General features: G+C 36.3%; 1 protein-coding gene across 1 annotated transcript in view; it reads left to right on the top strand.

Annotated features, from left to right (window-relative positions):
• Nucleotides 1-7,402, top strand: part of LOC148898690 (ras-related protein Rab-27B-like) — a 9,328-nt gene extending 1,926 nt beyond the window's left edge. The window contains exons 2-6 of the mRNA XM_088993497.1: nt 1,421-1,586; nt 2,377-2,462; nt 3,410-3,513; nt 4,598-4,721; nt 5,781-7,402. Of these exons, the coding sequence (XP_088849623.1) occupies nt 1,434-1,586; nt 2,377-2,462; nt 3,410-3,513; nt 4,598-4,721; nt 5,781-5,964 (651 nt within the window). The 5' untranslated portion in view covers nt 1,421-1,433 and the 3' untranslated portion in view covers nt 5,965-7,402. The remainder of the gene's footprint in view (nt 1-1,420; nt 1,587-2,376; nt 2,463-3,409; nt 3,514-4,597; nt 4,722-5,780) is intronic.
• Nucleotides 7,403-11,357: the final 3,955 nt, after the last annotated feature.

Raw genomic sequence — 11,357 nt, 5'->3', positions numbered from 1 at the left:
GCTCTTCTGATGTCTGTATATTGGAACAATATTCCAATGTGATGCGCTTTCATTTCATGCCATTTTATTTTAACCTTCCTTTTATAAAATAAATCTTGCTGCTGATTGGCTACGCCTCCTTGCTGCAGAAAAGGCCATTTTTTTTCATCATTGGGGCTATCCTTTCCGTAAATGCTAAAGAGCACAACAAAACTTTGCTCTGTTATTTTATTTTATTTTTATTTTATTTTTTTGCCTTGTGGGCCTCTCAGCCAAATTGAATTGTCCACGCTGCGTTTGTGGGCCAAAGAGGAAGTATCGAGCAGCGTTCCATAAAAGGGTCTTCCTGTCTTGCCAAAAACAACAGAAGCAATGACCCCCCCCCCCCTTGACTGCTCATGCGGAGCTCAGGCCGAGTCATGTGCTTGTCCCGCTTTGATCGCAGTATTAAGACGCTGCGTTAATCCCCCTTTAACGTGGGAGTAACTTCGATAGAAAGCTAGCTAGCTGATAGATAGCTAACAGATAGCTAGCTCAGCTTTCACTCAACCTGGAAGTAACTCAGATAGAAAGCAAGCTAACAGATAGTCCCGCTCATTCTAGCGTTCTATCCGAGTTACTTAGTTATCGAATTAGCTGTCTATTAGCTAGCTAGCTTTCTATCTGATTTAATTCTGGGTTGAGTGAAGGCCTAGCTAGCTATCTGTAGCTATCTATTAGCTTGCTTTCTATCCGAGTTATTTAGTGATCAAATTAGCTGTCTATTAGCAAGCTAGCTTTTTATCTGAGTTACTTCTTACTTCCAGGTTGAGTGAAGGCCTAGCTAGCTATCTGTTAGCTATCTAGCTTTCTATCTTAGTTACTTCCGGGTTGAGTGAAGGCCTAGCTAGCTACCTGTTAGCTATCTATTAACTGGCTTTCTATCCGAGTTACTTAGTGATCAAATTAGCTATCTATTAACAAGCTAGCTTTCTATCTGAATAACTTCCGGGTTGAGTGAAAGCATAGCTAGCTATCTGTTAGCTATCTAGCTTTCTATCTGAGTTCCTTCCAGGTTGAGTGAAGGCCTAGCTAGCTATCTGTTAGCTATCTAGCTTTCTATCTTAGTTACTTCCGGGTTGAGTGAGGGCCTAGCTAGCTATCTGTTAGCTATCTAGCTTTTATCTTAGTTACTTCCGGGTTGAGTGAAGGCCTAGCTAGCTATCTGTTAGCTATCTATTAACTAGCTTTCTATCCGAGTTACTTTGTTATCAAATTAGCTGTCTATTATCTAGCTAGCTTTCTATCTGAGTTACTTCCAGATTGAGTGAAGGCCTAGCTAGCTATCTGTCAGCTAGCTAGCTTTCTATCTGAGTTACTTATTGTTATTATTATTATTATTATTATTATTATTATTATTATTATTATTATTATTATTATTATTATTATTTTCAACTGGCAGGCTGAGCGGCACGATGGCCCAGTGGGACTATGACTATCTCATCAAGCTGCTGGCACTCGGCGACTCCGGGGTGGGCAAGACCAGCTTCCTGTACAGGTACACCGACAACAAGTTCAACCGCAAGTTCACCACCACGGTGGGCATCGACTTTCGGGAAAAACGTCTGGTAAGTGACGCTGTCGCCGTCAATCATAGTTCATTGTTTGATTTATTGTATTTTATTTAGAGATGAAAAGGTTTCTTCAGTCGTCATCTGTACTTCTTTGAAGGTGTCGGACGTGTCACTTCTTATCCCAGAGGCTTCGTCAGTGAACTAAAATCTTTTGCTCGTAGTTTCGGCCCGATTTATATCCCTACTGTCCAGACATGGCGGTGCCAGACTCTGCTATGATTGGTCCCTGCTCTCAGGTTGGGGAGAGCAGAGGACTACTCCCTGCGGCTACACTGATTACCTCTATTGTCCTGACTGATTACTTCTAATGTCCTGCCTTAGTATGGGGTCTACGACTGGCCTGATTGCTCCATTTGATCTTCTATCACCTCATCAGCATAACTAAGCCTATGTTGCCTAAGAATTCGGTTGTAGGAACAATCCAAATTGAACCTCACCCCACCATGGTGATTTAGTGAAGAGTTTTGCTGTTTTATGAATGAACGCTAATGAAACGACAATGAGGTTAAAATCTTAGCGAAAGAAAATAGATGGTTTTGAAGGGGAGTAAAAGAAGCTATTTTCATAAAACAGCAAAACCCTTCACTAAATCGCCATGGCGGGGTGAGGTTCAATTTGTGCCCTTGAGAACTTTGAAAGGCGCTTGAAATAAAATGTATTATTATTATTATTATTATTATTATTATTATTTCACAATTGGGCATGATGTCATGTGATTTTTTTTACCCCTTTTCTATCTAATATATATTTTTTCTATATTCACCCCCCCCCCATCCCGCTTCAGATGTACACTGGGACTAATTCCGATGGGTCAACGGAGAAGAACTTCAGAGTCCATCTTCAACTGTGGGACACAGCTGGACAAGAGAGGTTCATATACAGTGATACGTCGGTTTACAAACCCCTTGGCTTACAAACTTTCCTGTTTACGAACGTTAAATTCATGAAAATTTTACCTTGGCATACAAACTATTTTTCGGGAAACACACACAGAGCTGCCACAATGAATGGATGTGTGGTTCGCGAACGGGCCCGTTCTCCGAACAAGAAAATGGCAGCCGACATTGTTTTTGTCCTGTATTCCCCGCCCCGAGTCTTCTTTTAAAGGCACGTGATTGGTCAAGAACGCAGCAGTGAGGGAAGGAGGTTTAAACATTAAAGAGACAGGCAGACGAAAGAGAGTGAGAAAATGGATAGAAAACAGTGAAATTTGGACTCGTTTCAACTTTGATAGTTCAAAGGCAGAGTGTAGACTGCAAGGTTAAAATTCCCATCAATCAAGCTCTACAAATAATCCGCACAAGCCATCTGTACATTTGATGCAAAAAGCTATCAACCCAGCTAAACAGAACACAATTGATGAGGAACAAGGTAAAATGATGGCAGAGAAAGCACCTACACGGGATTATTCATCAAGATGGTGAAAGAAGAAGGCTACGTTCCTCATCAAGTGTTTAATGTTGAGGAAACCGGTAACTACATTACATCAAGCCATCAACGACCATCACAAAGGTAAATAAAACCACTTTATTATACCGTACAGTTTATTTATTTAATTATAATACTATAGAACATTTATTATACATAAGATAATGTATATTTTGTGTAGTTTTAAGGCTTAGAAAATTAGAAAGTAGAAAATGATGTTTTATGGGGACCTGGGAACGGATTATTCTCATTTTAATGGTTTCCTATGGGGAATTAATTTTTGGTATACACACTTTTCGCCTTACACACTCTGTCTTGGAACCAGTTAAGTTCGTAAGCCAAGGTATCACTGTACAACAATGACTCAGACTTAAAAAAAATGTTTTCAGGTTTCGCAGCCTCACGACGGCCTTCTTCCGAGATGCCATGGGCTTCTTGCTCATGTTTGACTTAACCAACCAGCAAAGCTTCCTCAATGTCAGGAACTGGATGAGTATGTAATAATAATAATAATAATAATAATAATAATAATACATTTCATTTGGAAGCGCCTTTCAAAACTCCCAAGGTCACTTTACAGTCACAGGATCAGTGTTTCTGAGGGTGAGCAGCGGCAGCCACATGCGCCAGCGTTCAATCAACATGGAAGTAACTCAAATAGATAGAAAATTAGCTAGCTAGCTAGCTCGATACCAGATAGCCAATAGATAGCCAGCCATCTAGCTAATAGATAGCCAATATATAGCAAGCCAGCTAATAGATAGGAACTGGATTCGTATGTAATAATAATAATAATAATAATAATAATAATAATAATAACACATTTCATTTGCTTACATACTATTTGCTATTAGCCAGCAAGCTAGCTAATATATAGTCAATCCATCCCTCTTCAATTGCTGCTGTGGACTGCAAATTTCCCCATTGCGGGACGAATAAAGGTATTCTGATTCTGATTCTGATTCTGATTCTGAATAGATAGCTTGCCAGCTAATAGATAGCTAATAGATAGCCAGCTAGCCAGCCAGCTAATAAATAAACATTTATCACAGCATAAGAAACCTTACACTCTCTTCTTTCATCAGAACGAGTTAATTCCTAAATTATATGAGCCTGGAGTTATCTGAGCTTGAAATGGGGGCAGTTGTCCAAATTAGCGATTAGATAACTTATCGATAGCTAGCTAGCTCATTACATCGCGAATATATAGCAAATAGCTAGCTAGGTAGCTAGCTAGATAGCCAGCTAGGTACAACGTAATACCTACATATTGTTTTATATAGCGCTTTAACAACAGCTAAATCTGGAACAAAGCGCTAACATGAAAAAAAAAAACGAAAATGCTACCCCCTTGTCGAAAGGAAAAGAAAATATTACCAGAGGCCATGACCAGCGCTTTATCGGCACCCAAACATGAAAAACAAAACCCCAACAAATTCGGGAATGATGCTCGATGTCATATTTTCAACGTGTACCCACACTACCACCCCCCTACGACCTCTCAACAGGCCCAAAAGCCCCATCAAGGAATTTTCTCGAACCCGCGAATTGTTCCTCACAAATGGCGCGTTCCTCAGGTCAGCTCCAGGCGAACGCGTACTGCGAGAGTCCCGATGTGGTCCTGGTGGGCACCAAAGCCGATCTTCGAAGCATCCGAGACGTCAACGCCAGGCAGGCTCGAGATCTGGCCGACAGATATGGGTCAGTCCAGTCAATACATTTCTCACCTGTATTGTTTTTAATACTCATTTAATCAAACCCTAATAATAATAATAATAATAATAATAATAATAATAATAATAATAATAATAATAATAATTGTGAGCAGTGGCAGCCACACGTGCCAGCGTTCACTCAACCCGGAAGTCAATAGACAGAAAGCTAGCTAGCTAGCCAGCTAGTAGATAGCTAATAGATAGAGCAACAACACTGAATAACTCAAATAGAGTGAAAAGCTAGCTAGCTAGCGAATAGACAGTTACTGGATAGATAACTAGATAGCTAGCTCGATAGCAAGCCACCGAGATAGCCCATTTCACCATGACGTCCCTGATCCACTGATGAAAAGGTGAAAATAATAATAATAATAATAATAATAATAATAATAATAATTCATCATCATCTAAAATCGCGCTAGCGATTTTGCATTATTTAAATTTATTTCATAATAATAATCATAATTCATCATCATCATCATCATCATCTAAAATTAAGTTAGACATATTTTGTGCATTATTTTTAATTTATTACATAAAAATACTTTATTCAGTACATGCCATCCAGTGAATAATAATAATAATAATAATAATAATAATAATAATAATAATATTTCATTTGCAAGCGCCTTTCAAAACACAGGATCGGTATTTCTGCGGGTGAGCAGTGGGTGCCACATGCGCCAGCGTTCACTCAAACCGGAAGTAACTGAAATAGAAAGCTAGCTAGCTAACAAATAGCTAATAGATAGCCAACTATACAGCTAGCTAATTTATGTTACTTCCGTCTTCACCACACAGCGCCAAAAATACACTGGCTGGCTATCTGTTAGCTATCTATCCGGCTGGCTAGCTATCTATTAGCTGGCTAGCTAGCTAGCTATTTACTATCTATTAGCTATGTGGCTGGCTCGCTATGTAGCTATCTATCTATTAGTTATCTATTAACTAGCTAGCTAACTTTCTACCTATTTGAGTTATTGAACTATAGAGCTATCAAAATGCTAATGTTGTTTTTTTTTTGTTTTTCTTTCCCCCTCCTCAGCATTCCGTATTTTGAGACCAGCGCCATGACGGGTATGGCCGTGGATAAAGCGATACAGACTCTGCTGGACATGGTGATGAGGCGGATGGAGCAGAGTGCTAAGCACAATGGTGGCGGCGGTGGCGGCGGCGGTGCAGCGGGAGTAACGCAGGAGGTTGGCCTCTGGAGGAGGTGCGCCTGCTAACGTCATAAAGCTAATTGACGGCGCGGGTGTACGTAATAATAATAATACATTTGATTTCGAAGCTATCTATTAGCTATCTAGCTACATATCTATTTGATATCTATTTGCTAACTAGCTATCTAGCTGGCTACCTAAATAGCTATCTATTTGCTATCTATATGCTATCTATTAGCTATCAAGCTGGCTACCTTGCTACATATCTATTTGATATCTATTTGCTAACTAGCTATCTAGCTGGCTACCGAACTAGCTATCTATTTGCTATCTATTAGCTATCTAGCTGGCTACCTTGCAACATATCTATTTGATATCTATTTGCTAACGAGCTATCTAGCTGGCTACCTAACTAGCTATCTATTTGCTATCTAGCTGGCTACCTTGCTACATATCTATTTATCTATTTGCTAACTAGCTATCTAGCTGGCTACCTAACTCGCTATATATTTGATATCTATATGCTATCTATTAGCTATCTAGCTGGCTACCTTGCTACATATCTATTTGATATCTATTTGCTAACGAGCTATCTAGCTGGCTACCTAACTTGCTATCTATATGCTATCTATTAGGTATCAAGCTGGCTACCTTGCAACATATCTATTTATCTATTTGCTAACTAGCTATCTAGCTGGCTACCGAACTAGCTATATATTTGATATCTATATGCTATCTATTAGCTATCTAGCTGGCTACCTTGCTACATATCTATTTGATATCTATTTGCTAACGAGCTATCTAGCTGGCTACCTAACTTGCTATCTATATGCTATCTATTAGGTATCAAGCTGGCTACCTTGCCACATATCTATTTGATATCTATTTGCTAACTAGCTATCTAGCTGGCTACCTAACTAGCTATCTATAAGCAATCAAGCTGGCTACCTTGTTACATATCTATTTGGATATCTATTTTCTAACTAGCTATCTAGCTGGCTACCTAACTAGCTATCTATTTGCTATCTACATGCTATCTATTAGCTATCGAGCTGGCTACCTAACTACATATCTATTTGATATATATTTGTTAACCAGCTATCGAGCTGGCTACCCAACTAGCTATCTATCGAGCTAGCTCTTTATTAGTTATCCATTAGTACGTAAATTAAAAAAAAATGTTTATTCCGCATGTGCTTCACTTAGAAGAAAAAAGTGCATGTTTATTTTTTTTATTGGACATATTGAGACATATATGACGTAACTGCAGGCACATGTTTATTAGTTATTATTAGTATAAGATATTAAATATACACAAATATTTGGTCAAAACACTGGCAAACATGGATGTCATATGATAATTATATGAATGTGGTATATGCATGAACGCATATTTGATAAGTGTCTTGAAGATTCTGTGTAATCATGTCAACCATGCAAACGCAGCAAAAAATTACAAGAAAATCGGTGTCAATAAAGTTTTTTCTGTATTACTTATATACAACCACCAGGCAGATTGTTTACGTCGGCTTTCTTGCTATTTCTTGCAAATGTCCCCATTTTGGGACGAATAAAGTTTTTCTGATTCTGATTTTAATATCTTTTCATTACTTTTTTTATTGATCATTCCACACAAAATAATTCACCCTTGTTTCCAGTTTCTAATCGTCAGTGACTCTGTTATCATGAACAAACATTCGTATAATGTATAAAAATATCAAGAAAGTTTTTTTGAAAAATGGCACTCATAAAGATGGAGGACCTCCTCCAAACTCACAACAATCAAAAACACCCCACGGTTTGGCATTGGTGAAAACACAGTCACTCAAATCATCCTCCTCTATTGAAACGAATGTAAATGTCATTAATCCGTTCTAAAGCAGATTTACATGGAACGGGAGACGTGAGACTTTTCGTTAATGGATGCTCCAGCTTTGTGTTTGCTTTCAACATTTAGCTTGTAGCAGACGTGCACATGTCACTAAGACGTCCCTGATACATTGGTGAAACGGACGCTTTGATCCACTCCTCTTTCATCGAGAACTGCTTCATGCAACAAAGAGGGTGCAGAAAGTGCTTAAAGGACAACCAACATCATTTTTCTGTTTCCTAACTCACATCAGAAAAACCTTTTATAGCATCTAAAATAGCCAAAACACGCAGGCTGATATTTTTAGTCAAATGCAAAACACCAATAAAAATGACTTAAAGTGTCCCAAAACTGCCAGAAAATCAGCTCGGAACTGGGGATATTCAGAAAGTCCCGCCCCCTTGTTCGTGACGTCATGCCAGGATACTCCTTCACAAACTGCCTTGCTCCAGAATCAAAACAATGGCTTCAGATTCGGAGAATATGCTTTCTTGTTACTCATCCAGTTATGAATATGACTCAAATAGTTCTGAAGAGGAAAGCATACATGTTTGCAATCGATTAAAGAAGTCCTTCCGTGTCATTTTGAGGCATCTGGACTGAAATGTAGCGTCCCAGAAAATGCCCAAGCTCCGTTTGAAATGGGCTGATTTGTCCGTTAGGAATTTGTGTCAACTAGTATCAAATAGTAGTCTTGGTGCAACACACAACGATTCACCATCGCGTTATTTACGTGTTTTCCTTCTAATTTCGCCATTAACACGGATCAACACGAAGTTTTCAGACCAAACAAAGTACCCAAAATGCATTGTGTGTCACTTTCTCGGTCAGGGGCGTTCCTTCCGTGACGTCAGTCGAAGTCATTTGAAGCGATTTTACAAATTATGGACACAACTTCTCTGTTGTGTTGTGTTTTTTTTACTTCAAGATGACGCCGCGAGAGTGGCTGCCTTTACGGCAGCTCCTGTATTTTGTTTTTCTACTTCTTCCTTTCCCTTTCTTTTACTTTCATCACTTTTCTGCAGTGAAATGTCAATTTCTCCGCTGCGAGACAAATAAAGGCTAATATAATCCAAAAGAAAACACAGTGCGCTTTCAGGAATGGCACTCATAAAGATGGAGAACCTTCTCCAACTCACAACAATCAAAAACACCCCACGGTTCGGCATCGGTGAAAACACACTAATGACTCAAATCATCCTCCTCCATTGAAATGAATAGAAATGTCATTAATCCGTTCTGAAGCTGATTTACTTCGTCACATTTTTTAAGGGGGGGGGTGTATTTAGGAGCTAATCTAAGATTATTCGCCTCAAACACATTCTTTCCAGCATACAGTCCTACTGTGCTGACACTCAGACGTTCGGCATTTCGTACCCGTGATGGCAATTACACGGGGTAATAAAAAAAAAATAGACAATCCTCTGAAAAAGACAAGGAACGCTTTTGTTTCGGAAAATAGTTCAACCAACAACAACCTCCTCCATAAAAAATAAAAATAAAATAAAAAATCAATCTGACATCCGGTCACATGTCACACAGTCATGAGTCTCTTGTTTGTGTGCCTTTTCAATTATTATTATTAACACTGTTGATGACTTGCTTGGGTGGTGCGATTTCTGACTGTGTCAAACATATCATATTTTGATAATCACTGCTAACCTGGTGATACATTTCTCAGTAGCTCCAACTCATTTTATGACAATAAGGTTAAAATCGTAGCGAAAGAAAATAGATGGTTTGAAAGGGGAGTAAAAAAAGCTATTTTCATAAAACAGCAAAACCCTTCACTAAATCGCCATGGTGGGGTGAGGTTCAATCGGGATCGTTCCTACAACTGACTTCTTAGGCAACATAGGATTAGTTATGCTGATGAGGTGATACCAGAGAAAATGGGGCAATCAGGCCAGTGGTAGACCCCATACTCAAGCAGGACAAAAGAAGTAATCAGTCAGGACAATAGAAGTAATCAGTGTAGCCGCAGGGAGTAGTCCCCTGCTCCCCCCAACCTGAGATCAGGGACCAATCATAGCAGAGTCTGGCACCGCCACGTGTGGACATATATATAGGGCCGAAACTACCAGCAAAAGATTTTAGTTCGCTGACGAAGCCTCTTGGATAAGAAGCGAAAACGTCCGACACCTTCAAAGAAGTACAGATGACGACTGAAGAAACCTTCTCATCGATGAATAATATTTCGTAATATTATTTTTACTCAATATTATAGAATAATATTTAGTAAATATTTTGGAAAAAGAGGGGAAAAAAAGGTCAGATTATTTTCATGGATGAATTTCAACTGTCATAAATTAAATAAAATGATGACATCATAACAATAGTGTGGGATTTGGACCAGGAAAATTAATGTTAAATCTGAAGGGGAAAAAAAAAACCATAGTAGCGTAGTTAAAATCTTATTTTGAATTGAATTTTATATTAGCTAATTTACCTTTAATCATATTTTAACGCACTTTGTACAACTTTATTGTAAATTGTTTATTTTTAATTAATTAAATAAATAAATAATTTATTTATTTGTTTATTTTTTATTTGTCCATTTTACATTTTATTTATTTGTGCATTAATTTATGTATTTATTTATGTATTTATTTAGTTGTTAATGTCTTTTGTTATTTATTTATTTATTTGTCATTTCTATATTTTCTGTACTTAGTTTTCTATGTATTTATTTTTTTATGAATTAATTTTTTTATTAATTCATTTATTTATTTGTTTATTTTTTATGTGTCCATTTTACATTTTATTTATGTATGTATTTATTTATGTATTTATTTAGTTGTTTATGTCTTTTGTTATTTATTTATTTATTTATTTGTCATTCCTAAATTTTGTGTACTTATTTTTCTATGTATTTATTTTTTTTATTAATTTATTTATTTATGTTTATTTTTTATTTGTCCATTTTACATTTTATTTATTTGTGCATTAATTTATGTATTTATTTATGTATTTATTTAGTTGTTAATGTCTTTTGTTATTTATTTATTTGTCATTTCTATATTTTCTGTACTTATTTTTCTATGTATTTATTTTTTTATGAATTTATTTTTTTATTAATTCATTTATTTATTTGTTTATTTTTTATGTGTCCATTTTACATTTTATTTATTTGTGCATTAATGTATGTATTTATTTATGTATTTATTTAGTTGTTTATGTCTTTTTTGTTATTTATTTATTTATTTATTTGTCATTCCTAAATTTTGTGTACTTATTTTTCTATGTATTTATTTTTTTTATTAATTTATTTATTTATGTTTATTTTTTATTTGTCCATTTTACATTTTATTTATTTGTGCATTTATGTATGTATTTATTTAGGTGTTTATGTATTTAATTATACATTTATTCGTCATTTTTAAATTTTATGTACTTATTTTTCTATGTATTTATTTTTTTATTAATTTTTAAATTTTATGTACTTATTTTTCTATGTATTTATTTTTTATTAATTAATTAATTGTTTATTTTTTATTTGTCCATTTTACATTTTATTTATTTGTGCATTTATTTATTTATGGATTTATGTATTCATTTATGTATTCATTTATTCATGTATTTATTCATG

This window comes from Hippocampus bargibanti, linkage group LG04 (genome assembly GCF_051943395.1).
Source record: "Hippocampus bargibanti isolate YZ-2025 linkage group LG04, ASM5194339v1, whole genome shotgun sequence".
Taxonomy (NCBI): domain Eukaryota; kingdom Metazoa; phylum Chordata; class Actinopteri; order Syngnathiformes; family Syngnathidae; genus Hippocampus; species Hippocampus bargibanti.
Note: the sequence above shows the minus strand (reverse complement) of the source record. Positions and strands in the feature narration are given on the sequence as shown.